Genomic DNA, 21,159 nt, shown 5'->3' on the forward strand with positions numbered 1-21,159 from the left:
ACAATACCCACCACGGACACATCCATCAAGCGGCTAAATACCAAACGGCAATTGTCCGTCGCTCTTTTTGTGAGTGTGCTTAATCCCAAGCACACTCATAGATACAGATACACACTATGTATAGTAAGGTAGTATATACCCGCCAGTGGTTGTCTATTATTATTGGGGTGGGGAATTCAGGGCGGGCGTGGCCTTTGGCTGTTCAAGTGCCATTTCGCTGGATTAAACCATCAATTGCTTCGCAATCTGCACATGCCGTTAGAATTATAAGGATAATCGCCTTTCTTTTATTCTATATAAATAAAACACACAGCACGTTTTGATTTTATGCAAAAAAAGTGGTTTATATGTATTTATGTATTGTATAATAAAACAATATAAACTAGTAACAAAGCAACATGATCTCTGCGATTTAGGAACATCCATATCATCCTTGTTTTCCATTTCTCATTTATCATCGATCATTAATCATCTCGATATCAGTGTAATGCCTTTACGATGCATAACTTGCAAAACTTTTAAAACTTACGTATGTAGATATGCCGCTGGCATCAGGGTTCTTTTCTTCTCCTTTTTTCTTGTATAGGTATAAAAATAGTATATATGCGATATAGTAGATATAGTATGACTTAGACTTAGCCGGCGATCGTCTACGAAAACTTTGGATAGACTTTAAGAGAATAGTGGTTGTGTGATGGTAATCTCCTGCTGATGATTTTCTTTTCAGATGTTGTGGGCAAGTGTGGATAAACGCAGTTCTCGGTATGGGATAGGCAGTGGGCGTGGCAGGGGGCTAATCGTATTCCTGTTTGATGCTCAAGGGTTTCTCGGCACTGGGATCGCTTTTCGATGCGGTGCCTCCTCCTGAAGCCGATCCTCCTGAAGCCTGTAACTTATTGCTTTTGATCAGGTTGGCCGCCGTGGAACTGAGTGGTATGGTTACATACTGATTGCCATCTGTTTGGGGAGATAAAGGTTTATTAATTTATTGATTTTGTTAAAAAGCTCTTTAAGTTTCTTACCCTCTTCAGCGTGGAGCTGCAAGTGTCCTGTTTGTATAAGTTGCCTCAGCATTTTCTGCGGTATGTTGGCAAACGAGGCAGCTGGGTAGACATACTTGCTGTCCGCCGGGGCCGCTCCTCCGCCCCCTCCTCCTCCTCCTCCAGCTGCTGTGGAGGTCGAGGGTCCGGTGTTCTCAGTCTGATAGTTCAATGCTGGCATGGCCTTGCTGCCAGAAGTTGACGAAGATGAGGCAGCCGCTGAAGATGTGACTGGAGGAGCTGATGCCTCTGTTTTGCTGGCCGTTAACTTGGCGGCCACCACCTCGGCTGCCTCCACGGGCATCTCCACATCCGACGAATCATCCGATTCGTTGCCCGACGAAGTGGGCGATCGGTCATCCTGCAAGGAAAGAAGCCACAGAGACACTCGATTAGTGGTGGTAGACAAACCGTCTGGTTTGTTGATCTTAAGGCTAAGCTTGGTTTCAGATGATTGGGAATGGATTGGAAGATCTTCGCTTTGCTCTGTGGCCTGTTCTATATGCCAGCCAAGTGCAGGGAGCAAAGAGACAAGACGAGACGAGATAAGAAAAACAAAAAAAATCCAATATGTTTGAACCAAATATGGCGCGAAATTGCGTATAAGTGCTGGCCAGGCTGTTCGCCGGCACGCATCTCAATGAGCTGGCGTTGCCTTAAATGTGCACACGCGTTAAAGAATTTAGAATATTGATTTCTGACTCTCCGGCGATCGGGGAGCGACGTGATCGGTGCGGGGCCATCATTGTCGTCGTCGCACCGCATCGCATCGCCTGGCATCGCATCGCCTTGGATGGTATCGCAAGCGTCATTTTAATTTTGATTAGTGCTGTCCCTCGGAGACGGCATACAAAAAAATAAATCAAAATAATTGCAAACTGTAACAATGCGATCGCCATTTTGTGCGAGGGAGATCGCAAATTGCATTGCGCATACGCCGCGTGCCCCTGCCACATCAGCGGACTTCCAATGAAATTGTAGCAGCAGCAACAGTAGCAGCAGTAGCAGCGGCAGCATTTCGCGAAAGGCAAAATCGCATTGTTGCCGCTGAGCTGACTAAAATGGGCGTCGTCATCGTTGTCGTCGCCGCAGTCGCCGCAGTCGTCGTTGTCTGCTGCCAGCCAAGCGACTTGGCCAGTGGATCAGGCGACCGCCTTTTGAGTGACAGCACCAAGACATTTTAATTAGCAAAACCAACGACGACAAACTGTCTCCAAGTTGCCATGATATACTTGGCCACGGCAACACCAACATGTGCATGTGCAACTGTTGTTACGCTCGCGGTTTTCAGTTGCAGCAGCAGATGCGAAAAAAAGAGGGGCAAAACAACTAGAAGGCAGCTGAAAGTGGAGCTGCTCGTGTAAAGGTTAAATTGTGCTCAAGCTTGCATTTTATAGGGCCTTAAATAAACCTACATTGGCTTATAGCTCATTTTTATTTACCATTAATAATCAAATTAAATGTTTATCTAATCTATTCTTTCTTGACGACAGTTAATTTACAGACCTCCCAAAGCGTTTGCAATTTCACTTCAGTAATCAAACAATTAAAATTCGCCACACAAAAGTAATAAATATAAGTTTTATTAACAAAAAGCACTAAGGAAGCTATTAGATAATAAATAAAAAAAAAGAAAAATAAAATAAAAAAGTTGTGCCGCCCCCGGGTGGACTCGAACCACCAACCTTTCGGTTAACAGCCGAACGCGCTAACCAATTGCGCCACGGAGGCTCTTGGAACTCGCTGAGAAATAACACCCTCAAGTATTTCCACTGACATCATCTTAGGGGTTGATTCCATTATTATGTGATTAAATCATTTAGCGCATATTCTTTATGCCTCCGCTTTATGTAAGCATGATCTTATTACGAAATTTTATAATATACATTCTTGAGCAGTTTAAGGTAAATATAATACGAAATTAAATGAATTTTTCATTGTGCCACAAATGACAAAGAAAAATTGTTGACGACATGCCAAGAAATTCAAGCTATAAATATTTATATATTAAAATCATTAAATGTTCTAATTTGATTATCAAAGGTTTTGATTTACATACTGCTGGCAATAATAATTCATTTTTGACCTTATCTTTCTTTAACTTGCCAGGAAATTATATATATAATAAATGAAATATTACATTTAATGCTTCTACCTTTGTTTACCTCATCATAGGCAAGGAAATGAATTTCTTAACATAGTTGTTTGTCCTAGCACATAAGGTGCCTGTCACTTTATTAAATTTTATTTAGTTTCTCAGATGGTATTCCAAATGAAGAGCCTTGCAATTTCAATTTGCCCTCCATCAATATGGAATTAAGTTCCCAGCAATGGATGCAGGACGACAGAATGATTTTGTCAGCGAATCGAACAGTTTCATCGATGGCTTATACTGCTGATTCTGATTCTACGGCTGCTGCTGCTGCTGCTGTTGATGCCAACTGCAACTTGCCAAATTGATAGTCGTGTGTCGTGCGCAAATGCCGAGCGTGTCTCATTAAATGACAATTAGAGTTTGAGCCTGGCTAAAAGCAAGGCAAAAAATACAATCGGAGCGGAGAGACTCTTGGCAATTGGCTGGATGGAATGCCAACTGGCCGGGCCAATGGCATGCAATTTATATAAAAATAATGCCTGGCCCGGCCTGGCCTGGCCTGGCATTGTCTGGCCGATCTGGCCGATCTGGCCTCGCCAGTGGTGGCTTCGAAGTTCGAACTTCGGGGTTTGGAAGCTTGGAGCCTGCGACAAATGCAATTATATAGAAATTTGTCTTGCTGTGATATGTGCGGCATGTTGTTGTTGCTGCTTGCTTTGTTGTTGTTGTTGTTGTTGTTGCTGCTGTGTGGCCATCGGTAGCTCCAAAAATAGTCAGTTTGGGAAAGGCTAATAATAAATGTTGGCAATAGTCAGTCAGCGAGTCGTCAAAGCATTGAATGAATGAATTTTCAAATTGGCTAACTGACATTCACAACCAAGGTGGCATTTTATTTGCCCCAAAAGTGAATGCGAGTGCGATTCAATTCGGTGGCCGCTGCTGCTGCTGCTGTTGCAGTTGCAGTTGCAAACAGCAGTAGTTGCAACCACCGCTGCACCACCAGCGCTCGTGTGGTGTCGTGTGACCTACACCACCGCCAACTGACTCAGTGATTGACGGATGGCACATTTGCCAATTGATTAGTTGTTTTTACCAAAATGGTTGCAGCCACAACAAAAGGCGACAACTTTGTGGCAGTCAGCACCCGCTTCAATCGCTTGAAGGCTTACAAAAACAAAAGCCAAAAGCCAAAAAGCAGGGGGGTTGGATGCAGAAAGACAGAAGGACCAGTGTTAGCCCATTCTCAGTTTAGCTGGCTGAGATCGTTCAGCATTTGGCCAATAAACATTTGCATTTTGCATGTTATTCTCTGTTGTTGTTGCTACTGTTGCTGTTGTTGTTTCTGTGGCGGCTGCTACCGTTGATGCCGTGTACATCTACCGACACTGATAACTTTAAGCCGAAAACAAAGGAATAGCCAAATGTGCTCTCTACTGAAGCCAGCGGGCTCCATTGATGCTGGCGCTTTCAATGAAAACATAAAAATAAAAATGCAAATTAAGCCTGGCAAACGAAAGCACTTAAATCTAACGCACAATTGCCCAGGGAACAAGCTAAAGGATAACAGTGGCGCAAAAGGGTAAGAATATAAGATGAAATGGGTTTAGTTTGTGTGCTGTTTTGGGTGTGGGAGAAATGGCTTTTATGGCACATACATAATTTTTAACAAAATAAAAGAGTTCCTAGACTCCATAAGAAATGTAAACATGATTATTAAACCTCGGTAGAAATGCTTTTTGTTTAAAATGTTTGAACTTAGAAAGGGCTTGTTGAATACGTTATTTATTTTACAAATTGATATTGAGCATTCCTTTAGGTTAGTATTTTAACCCTGAGTATTTACATTTACAATTCAATATGAAAAAAGGTTTTTGTTCTACAAAGTTATATAACTATAACTACAGCAAGACAATCAAAAATTTAAACAAGGCACTCATTTTTGGAAGACTTTGCTTCTTAAGAATTAAATAATATTGACATTTTTCTGTTAAGTAGTTTTTTTGTAACACTTTATATTTGATTTAGACTATTAAGCAGTTTTAAAATAAAAATTATTTTAAGTTCCTTAACCACTGTTCCTCAATTTTGTAGGAGGAATCACACAATCACTACCGTCCTGTGGCAAACATTCTGAACAGGAAACGTTGAGGCAAATGTTATGGGATGGCAATGGCGATGGCTCTGGGTGGCTAAGCAAAATGGGGCGGCTTGGCTTGTGAAACCAAAAGCCGAAAACTAAGGCCCAACTCAGTTGACACGAAGCGGCAACAAGCGAACAACCAACAGCCAACGGACAACAACCAACAGCCAACAACCACATCAGCAAAAGCAGAAGAAGCGACAACACTGCGTAGACATTTGCCAGCTAAACTGGGAGTTTGGCCATTTGGTCTGGTCTTCACAATTGTCGTCGCATCCGGGCCAGGCCACAATATGGAGTTTTAAAGCGTTTATATCCGCAAAGCGAGGCAGAGCAGAGCAAAGCAAAGCAAAGCTTTCTTGCCGGCTTTCTGTTTTTGGGCAAATCACAGTTTTGTGTCTTTTTCTTCTGTGCTGCGGGTTGCGGTTACACGGATTCACGCGCTAAAGAAAGCGGCCAGCAGGAAGTAGAGAGTTGAGTCGATTCTTCGTGAGTCTGTCTCAATCGAGCAGCCACAGCCGAGTAATCGACCGGCGGGTTCAAATTCATTAGTTCAGACCATTGAGAATGGGGCCTCGAGTCAGTTATGATGGGAATTAGCATCTATTTAAATGTCTGCGCCGCATTAAGATGCCACGATTGGCCGGGAGAGTACGAAAAACGAGCTTATTGTTTTCAGTTACCAATTATTTGGCCAAATTGCGAGGGGTAACCTGCTGCTAGTGCACTGCCGAAAATTAAATACATTAAAATATGTTTAATTGTTTTGCAGAAAATTAGAAGCTTTTGATTCAAATTACATTCAAGTATTTTCATTAGAAAAAAAATGTATTTGTTTTATTTTTATTTGGCAATCTACAGCACATAGATAAAACCAAATGTATTAGAAGTATTATTTTATCAGCTTGATTGATTTTCATATAAACTTAAAAATCTAAACAAGATTAGCTATATTATTGCTATTCAATTGAAAAGGTTGAATGTGTTTTCATTGAAAATAAAAATTTGGAAAGACAGTTTTGAAGTTTAGAATTTATTGACATAAAACAACCAAATTAAATGGGATTTCTACGGCATATCTGTTTAGATCATTAAGTCTTTGGAGAAGAGTTCAGCATTTTTGGTAATATATATACAAATACTATTATTATTTTCCCGCAGTGTGTCAGCCAAAACGATTGTCCTCAGGCCTAATTATGCGTGCGCCGACAGGCGAACAAGAGGCAACAGGACAGCAGGCCGCAGATGAAACGCCACCGATTAGCCTATGCCGCTCCCTCTGCCCCCCTCCTCCCGTTCCACATCCTTAGCCGCTGGAGGGGAGCTCCTTGCCACCGATTGCCGCAATTTATGATGGGCACTAACAACCACAAAACTAGCCAAACAAATGAAATGGAGTCGGACACAAACCGGCGGGCAAACAAACAGTTGAATGGAAATTGCAATTATACGAATACAAGATCTCAACTCGGCGTATGTTAAGTGAGTCGAAGGACTGGCGGGGTTGACTACTCATGTGGGTGCCCAGACAAACTGAGTTCGATGTTTGGCTAGATTTAGCCAAGCCGAAGAAGGTCCCTAACTAAGCAAACAATCTGGAACCACTGACAGCGATTAAACTCTATAAAAAAAACTCAGAAGATAATTGAATGCTGGCTACAGATGCTTAGATTAAGTGGTATTACAAATATTTATCAAATAAGTCATTTTAATTGAACAACTAAAATATGGCAGAAAGAAAATACTGATAGAAAAATAAATATGCGATAAATTTTGTGTTTTATGATTGCCATTTAATATATTGTTCCAATATGTTATTAAACCGAATGTTGGAACTGAACATTTCCTTTCCAAAGATGTCCTTAAAATTGATAGGAAATTGAAAATAGCTACATTTTATATCAAAGAAAAATTGGTACGATTAATATTTATAGTTAATGTTTTAAACATTTTTAAGAACTTGCAATTATAGAAGGGCTTTTCAGTTATTTGTCTTAATAAAACCAAATCTTGTAAAGAACGATCATAAAAAACATTTTATAATTTTGAAAGGCAATCACAGAGACATTACCAAGCTGACAAAATGGATATATCTGTGCTAATTTAATTAAAACTATAAATCTAATTCAGTCCAAACTGCCAAACTGCAAAACTAATTTAAAAATCAGTTCCAGCACTTCGAACAGCGCCTTCATCATTAGTCAAAGACCAAGTCGAGAATTCTTTGGATTTCATTAAATTGTGTCATTTTACAAAAAAAATGAACAAAAGCAAAAGCGTGCCCACGCCCACAAGCGAAAGAAAAAATATTCAATCGCTGATTTCATATTTTTTTGAGCGCCAAACTGGTTACACCCAACAAATTGTTGGAGAACGGAACGAAGATATCTGTATATATACCATATGATTGAATAAATTTCAATAAATACATGCAGAGATACGTCATTTTGTAGCAGGTTGGTGTAAATTGAATTTTCATGCCCCGACCAAAGCAACCGGGGACCACTCACACTCATTTGTTTGCTTATTTGTCCCCACGCAGCCAATGTATATAAAGCCCGGCCCAAAATGGAATTGCTGAGCAAGTCAAAAGCGAGTCTATAAAATCTAATACGCACACGAGCATCGAGCAAACAGTAAGTCCCGCCCACAGATCGTCGCTATATGGAGGACCATAGTATATAAAATATAAGTGCCTAATAAAACCCGAGAGAGTGCGGCTTAAGAGAACCGCTTTGAAGAGTGTGGATCAATGGTGGTGCAAACGGATCGGTTTTATATATATTTGCTTCCCTGTCGCACTAGTCGCCTCAAGTGCCGATCGCACTCTTAAGTCTCCGCAAACGGGTTTCTTCTCAGGTTTCTCCAGCGGAACTCAAGAGTTGCGATCGCTGGGGCTACGTTTTCAGTCTGTGAGCAACTGCGTGACCTGCACGACGATCGAGGAGCGATCTTCAGCTTTTTTGCCTCGATGGTTGCGATGGAAAGACGTGAAATGTGTGATCAATCAATAAGAACTGGGAAAGTGTGTGTATTAATATTAATTAAATCGAGAACATTGAAAGATGGTGACTTGAATACTTGAGACTTGATTGCACAGTGATCATGACTGCTGGCAAGGAGATAAAAAAGATCTGTGTTAAATTAACACTCGCTTAAATATAGGTAAGTCAAAAATTAAACTAAATTGTGAAATAAAGGAGAACACAGAAGTACCTTAAGGATAGATGTTCAAATCAGTGAAATAATCATATAGTAAAGTACTTTTTACTTAAAGAAATAAAAAAGAAGTACCTTAATAGATTTTAAATTCATTAAAATAATCATATAATAGAGTACATATGAGGAGTATAATAATTATAAGGTGCCGCAGATTAACAAATTTTAAATTAAATTTTTAAAATAATCTTTGAGTTCTATTCATAGCTAAATAGATATTTTAAAATCAGTGAAATAATCATATAATGCTTCTAAATATAGCTAGGACTTTAATAATGATATTCAGCATATTGATGTTTCTAAAAACATTTTTAAATTAATTAAATTAATTATAATATATGTTTACTATGAAATCTTAGGGTTCTATTCACTCCTAATTAGTAAACAAGTTTGTTAAGTGACGAACTATAGCTAAATTTAGGATTAGATTTAAAGGATTTGTGTGCTAACAATGGGGACATCAATACTAACGTATAATATATAAACACATACTTTAAAAAGTGCCTCAAACTTTTTAAATTTACTTTGCCTTCATATCAGAGCACTGATTAATGTTTCTAGAAATTGGGTTTGCAACTAAGACACTTTTCGGGGTACTTCATCAATCCTTGACCCCTTCTGACCAATGATAAGTGCAGGCGGCAGAATTATGGCCGACTAGTCGAGAACAGTTGCGATGCACCGCCAAGATAAGCCACTCAGCGAACTGCAAACAGTAGCCCAGCAGGCCGACAACTCAATCACGGGCCTACAATCACACAATCACCCCTGCCGACTGGGCCCAGTTAGAGGCCCAGCGAATCGAGTATTGGCCTGGTCAGAGATCTGGCCCAAAAGGGGTTGGGGTTTCGTGTTTGTGGGCCCGCCACATCGGCGTCCACATTTCATAAATCAGCATGAGCGCAGTTGCAAAGCGGTCGGGGGAAATGGAAATGGCAATGGAAATTGTGCTCGTTCGCCTTGGCGAGCTGGTGAAAACCGCCTGCTGCGAATCCTGGCTATTTATTGTATTTTAACAACATTATAAACGAGCATTTAAGTGGCGAGTGTTGGGATTGCTGTTGGCCCGTTTTGATTTGTGTTAGAATGCAAAATCGAAGACAATAACCAAATATCCCCGCGATACCGACAAAGCCGTTTCATAATCAGTCGGGACTGGCAGACTTGCGGGCAAAACTTGCTGGCAATAGACCATTGCCAACTTCCAACAGGCAACTGCCAACTGGCAGGGGCAAGGGGTAACATGTGGCTTGGCCATAACGTTGTCGTTGAAGCCGGGTCAAATGTCAAGCACATTATTTTTGTATTTACGTATAATAAATATAAAATGCATGATGCATTTTTGATAGATTTTCATGCCAATAAACAAGCTAAACGAGCCGCTAGAATGGTGTTTAGGCCAACACCATGGGCCCGACTCCCCAGCATCGAAGCAGAAGTCGGGGCTTCGACGATTCTTCCAACTGTTTCTCTTACCCCATTGTGTGGGTACATAAATTTGAGCTCAGGAAAAAAAAAAAAATTTAACCAAAAATAAATAAACACAAAAAGACCAGGAAGCTGCGTTTTGTGGGTCCTGGGTCTCGGTCTCATATAATTTTGTGTCTATGCAAATGTACGCGCTGCGCTGCGCTGCATTCGGTTTAGCATTGGCCCGACTTTGGCCTGACTTTTTGGTCTGAGATGTTGAAAAATCGACGATGATCGGACGGCCGATCGAGTCTGTCAGTTGAGTCAGGCAGCCAGGCAGCCAAGGAGTTTGGTACGGTGAAGCCAGACCAACCACGTTGACGTTCGCCAAACAATGCCTTGTTGACACTGATGGAAAATCTGCGTGTCACAAATATCAAAAATGCAATCGTTAGAAAGCAGGACGAGCCAGCCTCCCTCTCTTCGCATGATGGATCCCAGATCCCATATCCCCTCATCCCACATCCCACATCCCATATGATCCAATCCAATCTGATACGTCTGCGGGGCGGAGAAAACTGTCAACTGTCCGTCGAGTTTAGTTATAGATCTTATGACCGATATGCTAATGCCTGATTGCCTGGAAATGCCAAGTAGCCAAAAGTTTTTATGCGATCGGAAAGGCGAAGTGAAGGCGTTGCAAATCAGTTTGCTAGAAAATGAAGGCAGCAGGCACTATAAACATCATAAAAACCCCAAAATGATGTTAGAGCAAACTTATCAATTCTTCGCAAAAAAAAAACAATTGGAAAACCAAATCAATGACTTTAGAGTCTGTATAAATATGATAGATATTTCAAAAGTGTCTCATTTTATAAATATTTATCTAAACACCAAGAAAAACACATGCTCATATTGACTAAGGTATTAACAAACCTGAGCTCAATTCTCAATCATTTAATAAAATCAATCAAATCAATCTGATAAGTAGATCAAATCTTAGATTTTACAGAAAGAATAAAGAGATAAATAAGCCCATAAACAGTGCACTTAATGTGGGCAGTCTATAGAAAAATCTCAGATAAAATCTTTTCAAATTTTTTGATCATCTGCCAAGAGAGCCACTTCTACCCACCACAGCACAAAACACCTTTGGCCTAATTGAATGCCAATTTATTGCATTTATAGAAACAATAACAAATTCAGCTCACAAGAAGCTCTTTAAACAAATATGCCAAATGCAATATAGAAAAAAAGCGAAATGCACCGAAGAGAGTTGGGCAAAAAAGGCCAACTAAATTACTTAACAAGCCGTTGGCTTTCGACGTTGGACGTTGAACGTTGGTGGACGTCGTCGATGATTTACTTGTGCGTAATAATGCAACGCCCGCAATGCTGGCCGGAATGATCGTGGGGCTGCTCCAGGGGAGCTGTGACTGGAGCTGAAGCTTCTCCAGTCCAGCATTCGTACTCCTCCGCCTCGAGAATCGAAGGATGCCAATGGCGAGGCCGAGGTAAATGCATGTGAGAAGAAGTATAACTGGGAATGCGCCTCAATTTAAAATGCGAATTACATTATCTGATCAAATGCATTCTTCAGTGCGCTCCAGGAGGAGCACACACACTCCGTGCGGACGATCCACTCAACTCCACTCCACGAGAGGATCCCCACCATGTGTGTGTGTGTTGTTTGTGTGTGTTTGTGTGTGTGGAGGCTGTGGAGGCTGCACAAATAAATAAATTTTAAAATACAAACAAGTAGCGCGCGCAAAAAGCGCCGAGTGGAAAATTCGTGACAGCAATTGTTGATGAGCAGCGTGTGAACAGCAGCAGTCCCGTGTCCCCCATGTTACCAACCCATCTCGGCCATCCATCGATAACTCAAGATCACAGAACACGGAGAGCACAAAAAACAAACACAATGTTGTCGGGCAAACGCGTAATATTGAGCGACTAATAGCTGGGGCTTGACTTGAAAGCGAACGACGGTCGACGGACGACGGACGACAGATCGACGGCGTTTCAAAACTGGGCCCGTACACCTCCGCAGTCTAATTAACTCCTACGAGCAGCGGGCCACAGTTTTTAATTAAGGCGCGCACACACTCGATACTTTTCATCATATATATATCAGCTATATATATATATATAACAAGAATCAAATGTATATTAAAGTCCCATAACAACAATAACAGCTAAACAATCAACCAGATCGTGGGCAGCTAAAAAAGTACAGCGCAACTAAGCGGCCAAATCAAACAAAAGAATTGCACAATTACAGCGAACCTTAGAAGCGACGGAGTACTCAGGAATTTCAAAGAACTCTGGGTTCAAGAGTAGTAGTTTTTCCCACAATACAAGCAGTAATATAATTGATGCGTTGACAGGAAATCAATATAACAAGGGGGGTTTCAAAATGAATTCCTTTCAAAATCAATTTTGGAATTTCACATTTTAAGCAACAAAAAATCAAGAGAAACTATAGATAGTTTAGATTCCTAAGCAATCTAAAAAGTAATATTCTAATATGTTAAATAAATGTCTGCCAAACGAACTAAAAAGTTTTAATATATATTTCTTTAAAATGTTTAGCATTTTTTGTAGAAAGCATTGGCTGTTTATGCCTAAAGTCTTAAAAAATGCGAAATAAACCAATTTAACAGAAGTTTTTATTTTTAATATTAAGCAATCAGAAAAACTAAATATTTAACAAACACTATCTATTCGTTAGGCATTTTAATAATGTGATAGCCTATAAAGTAATTTTTTGCCTTGGTTCTGAAATCTTAGCTATCCCTTTTTGTTAATTTCTTATTTTGTGCTAAAATTGATCCAGGCAAGGATCAAGTTTTTAAAAATTTATGAAGTATTTAGAGGCCACCATTGGGAGTAATGTTTTTAATTTTTGTGGTCGTAACTAAAGAAGTACTTGAATGAGAAGTTGGGCCCAAGCTTTATTGTTTAATAAATACATAAAGCACAGCAGTGCAAAGCATGAAGTCAACTATCTGTATGTCCAAAATTCTTAAGCTTCGAAAATGAAAATTTAGTTCCCTATCTTATGTTGGAGTAGGAGCAATCTCCTCCCAAAAATTCCATCGCTTCCAGGGGCAATGAAATGCCAAAGTGCGCAAACTGTGCCAAGCTAAATTCTGCCCACTCCTCCGATCGCCTCCGCCTCCTGTGAATCTGCGATTCTGGGATGGACTGGGGGACTTTTGGACCGGCGGACTGGTGGACTGATGGACTGATGGACCGACTGACTGTCTGATTGTCTGACTGCAGAGACATCAATCTAGAAACGGCAGGCAGAAAGATAGCCGGGACAGACGATTGGCAACTCGTTGAGAGTTGACAATAATGACGATGGGACGTCGTCTTCGTTCGCATCTCTGCCTCGCTGCCTGGCTGACTCGATGACGATGATAGAAAGTAAAAGAACAGAGGCAGCATCTTGCATTTTAACTGCAATTTTAATGAGACGTGGGAAAAAGAGTGGACATACGTTGTCGCATCCAGTTCGTCTGCCTGGCTCATTTCGTAATTTGTAAAACTCGCACGTTGCCGGCATTAAGGACATGCAGATTTCTCTACCAGTCAGTCCCTCCGTCTTATTGATCAACATTTATGGCTATATTTTTAGTGGAAGCGACCGCTGCACGAGCAGCAACAAATTAGCACTGACAGGCGGCAAAGGCAAGGCAATGCAAGGAGCACTTCCGAGACAAAGGACCACCGGCCAGTGTGGCTTAACCATTGTCCACTTGGTGGCACTGGCACCAGGCACCAAGAACCAGGCAGCAGGCAGGCACCATGTGGCCATTGGCCATGTGGCATGACCATGATCGGCGGCAACTCTAGCCAATTGGACGCCTAGCGTGAGCTTTCTAGGTGGCATCCTCGGCCCAACGGACAGCCGATGCTTGTTAAATGTTTGCCGCCAAAGAGAACGGTTCGGAACAAACAAAATGTGTCGACTAGCAGTTGTTGCATGTTGCAAGTTGCACGTTGCACGGTGGCCATTCAATCCTTACCGCAACATGGGCAAAAAGAAAAAAACGAAAAACGAAAAACATTCGTGAGCGTCCTTTGAATGGTGTGATAATTTTTGCGCCTTCGTTTGGCAGCTTTGGCAGTGAATTAATTGCGTGCCACATTATAAATTTTGGGCTCCCTTATTAAAGGCTTTCCTTTACATTCGCGGACAGCAAACACACACACACACACACTTGTGAATTCTCACACGCCGCAACAGCGACGAAAAATTCCAAAAGTTTGGTGGCATGTTGCAAAGTTGTTGGGTGTTGTTGTCGCCGGACGTGTGGGCATGTCAAGGCGTTGTCGCGTAAGTGGCAGCCAAACCAAGCCAAGCCAAGTCAAGCCAAAGTGTTTGCCCCACTGCCAGCCGATTTTCAAAGATCTTACGCAAATATTGCGCATACGCCGGGTGGCGCCCAAAAGAGATTTTCCTGGATGATTTGCAGAGGGTAAGGATAAGAAAATAATCAATAAATCAAAAGTTTGGGCTAAAACTACACTTTTCTAAGTTGTTTTTTTGATTTGTTTAAGCTATCAGTTTGAAATGATCAAACAATTTCTTTAACACTTAGTTTGTTCATGATTTATTTGTTAAGTTTGGAATTATAAACTTAATTTGTATTTGCTTAACACTTTAATTTTAATCATATTTGGGAATTTGCATAATAAGTTTATTAAAACTGTTCATTAGTTTTATCATTATAATGATATAAATTCTTTGAAGAACCAACAAGTAGAAACCTTCTCAAAAGATGACGGAACGGCAGGATCGAAAAAGGTCGCTCTTTTCAATTTGTTTTAAATATTTTTCCATTTTAGTTGGTTTATTATTTTAGAACTACGGTTTTTATTTTATTTAAATCGAATAAAAAGTACGACTGAATAAAAAGTACGCTTCCCTTTTTTTTTAGCTCGTTGATTTAAACACAAAATCATAGAGTTTACCTTTCCGGATTGCATTTTTGACCAAGCTCGCAAATTGAAAATCAAAGCAAGAAGAATATAATGAACTTTTCTTATTTAAACTAGACGAAGGACATTTTTCTCTGCTGAACAAAATAAGTTCAGTTTTTGTAAACGAAATTAAACGTAATAAAAAAACAATTTTATTTTCCCGATAAGTACAACTTAACCCAGTAAATATACAATTTCCTGGGCTTTTCCTAGTCTAGCCCATACATACATATATAAGAAAAATTTCCATATGCAACCCCTGATTCCTAGCTCCCACAACAACTGCCGACAGATACGATAATTCTGTGTCTCTTTCTAAAAGCACAAAATTTGCATATCAAACGCAGCAGAAAAACAACCAAAAAGCAGGCAAAACAGACGCCGCGCAGTCGCCTTTCATAACAACAACAACAATAGCAACAACTAAAGCACATACAACAACAACAACCGTAACAACTATAGCAAAAACAACTACGTCTGGGACATGAAGCTAATGCATGGACAATGTTTTCTTCCACTTTTTTTCTCGCTTTTGCAAAATTTGCGTATTCTGAACGATACGAAATTAAGTAAATTACAATATTGTACGATGATTGTCGTAGTCGAAGTTGTTGTTTGCTGTATTTGCTGTGCTATATTTGCGTGAAATTATTATGGCAATCGATTTGGGACCACACACACGCAGACGTTGCAAAAAAAAGCTACGAAGAAAAATAGTAATAAAACTGGCGATAAAATTATTATTGATTACTCATACGCCGCATGTAACGGCCTAATGAAAACGGGCTAACTGCGATGGGCTTTCTACGAATAATCGATAACGATGACGATGACGCGATCGCCAGTTAAAGATAGCAATAGCCAGCAATTATTTTCGTCATAAGTCAGCCAATGTGGCGACGACTTCTCGCTGCACTCGGCTTTAACTGAACTCGACTCGGCTTTTGGCCACCGACGCGCTGCACTCGCGAAAAACAACTTGTAAAGATTCAAAATCGCCACAGAACAACAATTTTACAAATAAGAGAAAATGTGTTTTTATTTTAAAGAAATCGTTTAACTAAAAATGTCTTTCAAAGGAAAGTTTTAAATTTGGTTTTTGAAAACTGCCAAAAAATTTTTTTTTTCTAATATGTAATGTGTTGGTTAACTATTCAGTTTATTCCCAGTTTTATTAATGACCTGATGGTTTATTACAAATAAATAAATAATCAATCGAGCGATAGCAGTTGATTTAAATTAAACGTTTGATAAAGTAAATCTTAAATTTTCGAAATTCCTTCACAAGATCATAAAAAAGTTATTTTAATAATTTCCTGGAAACAAATGAAATAAAAAGAAAAGGTATAAAATAAATCGATAAAATCAAAGGGACCGAAGTAATAATATAAAACATTTAAAATAATTTAACTTAGAAAAATCTAACTTTTTTTTTAAACAAATTTTAATTCATTTTAGAAATATGGTTGTAGTATTTAGAAATTATTTGCTACTTGTCAATTAAAGCTGTTTGTGTGTTTAGGAGCTACAAACAAAGCTTTGCCGAATTTCTTAAAAAAAAGTAGCCTTTTTTTTTTGAGTGTACTGTTGTTGTTGTGCTGGTTTTTTTCACAGCCACTCGCCTGTGTGAGTTTGCTCAGTTCGCATATATATATATATATATATAATTGTTGCGCTTCGCACACAAGCTTCCAAATAAGGGACGGCACATGTGAGCTGAGGAAGCTATAACTATCGCTGCAGGCTACGCAAATCGTTGGCGTTTCCACTTTCGCATAGATTTCGAGGGAAACCAACGCATGCCGCCAATCAGAAGTTCAGCCCGTTGATGCAACCGTCACTAAAGTGGTTCAGTTGTGCCAGGTGGTGACAAGTCGCCGTCGTCGGTGGTGCTGTGCTGCTGTTGTGCCTGCCCCAAAAGCGATCGACGATCAATGGCGATGGCGATGGCGGTGGCGGTGGCGACCAGGAGTCGGCTGTCGTGCAACATATGGCAGCGATGACAACGCATGTTAACAGCTTTTTAAAGTCGTTGCACAACGGCGGCAGCAAACAGCAAACAGCAAGAACAATAAGCGCCTTTTGCCACAATTCCCAGGCCGATAAGCCAGCCCAGCCGAATCGATGTTTATATATATATTCGCATTCGTATTCGCATTCGCATGCTTATTTAACCCCGCGTGCCACAAAAGGATGCCAAATTTGGCTGCAATCCGATATGAAATGTCCCAAAACTGCAGACAGGAAATCTCACGCGTGCCACCGGCAACATCGGCTCACTGGAGCGGATGGAGCTGAAGTATATTATCCAAAAATGCGGTCTGGCGTGCCTTTGAATTAAGGTATCGATTTAGCCCAGGCCAGCGGACCAAGCGGTGGTCATCTCTCCGTCAGTTCAGTTCAGTCATTTTCATTCATTGTTGGCGCGCGCTCATTGTTGGTGTGAAATTTAGCACAACAGCAACAGCAGCAAGAGCAGCAGCAGCACACAGCAGCAACATCAGCAAACGGCAGCAACATCAGCAAACGGCAGCAACATCAGCAACAAGTGGCTGCGGTTGCAATGAATCCGCATAACAGACATACAACAAACGGACGGACCGAGACTCTTAAAATGCGGCAAAATATTTCTTGCTGTTGCTCTGGCAGTGCCACTTTAGTTGCCGCCGTTGTTGTGGCCAACAAAAATACTTTTTAAACGCGCTGAAGCGTCAAGTCAGCCCAGCTTTCAACGGATACGCGCAGGATCAAGTGTTATAAATGTTAATTCGCAAATAATTGCAGCGGCCGCTACGAAAATACACTCGTTGGATTGCTTAATCGCAGTCAATCAGACGATGAGGCCAAGGCTTGGGTTCGCCTGTCTGCATCTCGGTCTAGGGAGTAAGAAAAAATGACTTTACCCAGGGTTTAATTGAAAATTTATGGCACTTTCATTAGCGCCGTCTGGTATGATGGCATTAAGTTCATTCCCAGCGAAAACTTTCAAATTTAGGAAGCGAAGAGAATGTATATATCATATAGGTAGAAATGATTACACACATATGTATCACATAGATTGTGTTGATTTCAACATTTGATTTTATTGTGGGCAGGAAATGAGCTGAACCAGCCGAACATCGATTGTTGTTAACTTTTGTTAACCGTGCGGACTGTGGGTAGAAGTCGGCTTTTGCCCCGTCCGTGTGGGAAGTCCGCGTGTGCTTCATTATATAATGAATTGGGAGATGGGCACAATCGCAATCGCAAACAAAACAAACGCCAGCTCAAAACTTTTTGCCTAGAATTTATTACTACACATGTTTTTCTTCTTCAAAGTACAGTTGGTCTGGAGTTCTGTCAATAACTTGCTATCAATTTAGATGTGCAAAAACCTGGCAAAGTTTTCAGTCATTGGTTAATGTTGAGAAAATATTTGTCAACACTTTATGGGCTTGTTATTTGGAAAATCATTGAAAACCATTAGGACTAGGAGGTAATAAAAGATTGTCAGATTAAAAACTGCCAAATATTTGGCCTGCAAATTTTTAAAAATGTCCCTGACATTGCAAAGCACAAAATATAATATACAAAGTAATTTTTAACTACAAGGTTAACAGAGTTTGTTGCATTTCTCCTAGTAAATTTAGAGATTTCAAAGAAACTACATAGTTTTTATTGCATGGCAGTAATAGCAATTGTAACTTTTAAGTCTTTAATTGATAAGAAAATAATAGGAAAAAGAAATTCATTTTGAACTGCATAAAAGTTGTATGCTTTTTCTCTTAGTTAATTTCCAGATTTTTCATTCCAACAATTAGGCAAAACATCTTCATAGAAAAATACACACTATGAGGCAACCAGACTCGGGGAAAAAAAGAGATATTCCCAGCCATAAATTGGTCAGTGAAGCGGAGCTGCCTTTGCCTATATAAGTAGCTAAGGCGGGGAGCGGTATGGCGCAAAAACCATAAGTTTCCTCCAAATCGCTGCCTCCGCCACGCTCCACTGGATGGGCGTTGCATTGGGCGTGGCTAGGCGGCGGCGGCGGTGCTAGAAGAGCCATGGCAAAGGGGTGGGGGGTGGTGGGTAGGCAAGCGGGCGGGAAGGTCGCAGAGATTTCAACGTGGATAGCAAAGAATTTTGATTAACTTGGAAAATCATTGGAGTAAGTCGGCTCGCTGCGATTGGGATTGGGTTTGGGTTTGGGATTGAGATTGGGAAACACAAACCACTGAGGCAGATAGACTCTAAAGCACACAATGTACGCATTATTTGTTTGCATTGCGGCCCAATAATTGCTTAACTAAATGTGAGTCCTGCTGAAAGGCCAAAAGCGCCTCGTTAAGGTCTCAGTCTGGCTTTTAAATAATCACAATGAAAGCAACAGGGCCAAAAGCAAGACAACTTGCCAGAAGAAAAAAAAAAACAAAAAAGCAAATACAAAAACACAATACAAAGAAATAAGAAGAAAACAAAACGATACAAAACGAAACGAAAGAAAAGAAAAAACGCTCACAAATTGTCATTTCTTAACCTTTTCAGATTGCGAAGGCGGCGAAGAAGCGGCGCAGAAGCAGAAGCAGAAGCAGTAGCATCAGCATCAGGAGTTGGAGTTGGAGGATGCCAAGCGGCCAAGTGGCCAAGTGGCCAGTTTGCCGGTCGCCGCCAGAAGTTGCCGACTCACAATGTGTGTGCGCAAAGGCTTTAAGAAATGCCGAATTCCAGAAGCTGCAGTACAATCAGTTGAATTAAAAAACGAGCGCACAGACAGTGGACGACGGCTGGATGGGATTGGGATTGGGGATGGGGATTGGGATTGGGGATGGAGATGGGGGATTTGCTGGCTGCTGAAGTTTCAGGGGCTCCACTGGAGGATCGCCGGCGATATCATCGCGTGGTGAGCGCGGGCTAGGAAATTAAGAGGACATTGTGGCGGCATGCGGTTAGAACTTGCAGCGGCGGCTTAAACACAAAATCCGCACTGGAGATTCCTTGCGTGGCTGCGTTGTTGGTGGCTTTTGGACAGCTGGACGCTGGCTGACAGAGGTCGCCCTCGTACGTAATCGACGAGCATTGCAAATGCTTTTGTCCTCCTCCAGCCAGCCTGCGTCTTGTGCTGCGCACGTGGCCATGTTGCTGACGCAGCAGCAGCAACAGCAAGCGGCATCAGCAGCAACATAAGCAGCAGCAAGCAGCAACAGCAGCAACAAGCAAACAGCAAATCATTGAAATGTCGTTAGAGGCTCGAGCGGCACGCAGCATCGATAGTCAGCGCAACCGCAAAATGCTTTTAATTTCTCAAACTGATATGCACCCGTGCTCCCACTGCCGTGGAGGAAAACTTGGGCCAGAGGTTCGACTTCCTTTGTTTGGTCTTATTTCTGCTTGCAGGTAATTCAACAGAAAGGTCCCCTGATGAGGTGGCAAGAGGGTAAAGATCAGCACATTACTTTGGACCAGAATCAGAGAGGTCACATCAATACAAATAATTGCAGGCACCCATAGAAATTCTATGAATATACACATTTATTTTTTTGGGAATAAAACGATGGCAAACATCCGAAAAAAGAAAAAAACTATGTTTATGAAAAGAAATTTATGCAATGAAACTAAAGTTCAAGCCAAAGAACGTGTTCAAAAATCTAAAGAAATTGTATCAACCTAGATTAATTTGTATTTACCTATTTTTAATTACTAAGCATGAAAAAAATGGTTTATCTGATCGGATTCTCAATTTTATATGACATTTTGCCAAATGTAATTAGATTCCTTAAAACAACTAATGAAATTATTGAAAATGTCTTCATGTCGTTCTTTGCACTATTAACCCTTTCAAACTATGCTAAAGCTAAGAAACACAAATCAAATTTTGTAATAAATACGAAATCGTAAAAGCCAACAAACTTACAGCTTTAGTTTTTACTGGATGGGTTTCGTGGGCGGCTTAGATGATGATGCGCAGGTGAGCGACCATAGAAGGTAATCTATGTAGCCATAACACCCGCGCAGACTGATGGATCGCACTCTTGATCCGAGCCAGATCTTATATACATAATGTGAGCTAGCAAATGTTGGCAAACAGCACAGCACAGCAAACAGCAAACAGCCCACTGCAAGTCAACAATTAACCTTGGCTGGACAAAGAGTTGGCGGCGGCAGAACGACCTACAGCAGCAGCGGTACAAGTTATGGATTTTATTTTATCAGTCAGCTGGCAGTCAGCTACCAGCGTTGACTACACAGGAAATAAAAAGTGAGGGGTTTGACAATAATGTTTGTGC

The 21,159-nt window shown here is 40.8% G+C and overlaps 1 protein-coding gene, 1 long non-coding RNA gene and 1 other non-coding gene across 4 annotated transcripts in view; 1 reads left to right on the forward strand and 2 right to left on the reverse strand.

Annotated features, from left to right (window-relative positions):
* Positions 1–317: 317 nt before the first annotated feature.
* Positions 318–21,159, reverse strand: part of LOC108144487 (serum response factor homolog) — a 30,226-nt gene continuing 9,384 nt past the window's right edge. The window contains 2 exon segments of the mRNA XM_017269417.2: positions 318–957; positions 1,023–1,401. Coding sequence (XP_017124906.2) covers positions 794–957; positions 1,023–1,401 — 543 coding nt within the window. The 3' untranslated portion in view covers positions 318–793.
* Positions 2,698–2,771, reverse strand: Trnan-guu. The gene has a single exon. It is a non-coding gene; the product is annotated as a tRNA-Asn (tRNA).
* Positions 7,542–20,781, forward strand: LOC108144488. Of its 2 annotated transcripts, XR_005977037.1 has the most exons (3): positions 7,734–7,911; positions 8,135–8,440; positions 19,421–20,781. It is a non-coding gene; the product is annotated as an uncharacterized LOC108144488 (long non-coding RNA). The 2 variants fall into 2 exon arrangements; XR_001774371.2 differs by having other exon boundaries at positions 7,542–8,440.

Source organism: Drosophila elegans, unplaced genomic scaffold, assembly GCF_018152505.1.
Source record: "Drosophila elegans isolate 14027-0461.03 unplaced genomic scaffold, ASM1815250v1 contig_183, whole genome shotgun sequence".
Classification (NCBI taxonomy): Eukaryota; Metazoa; Arthropoda; class Insecta; order Diptera; family Drosophilidae; genus Drosophila; species Drosophila elegans.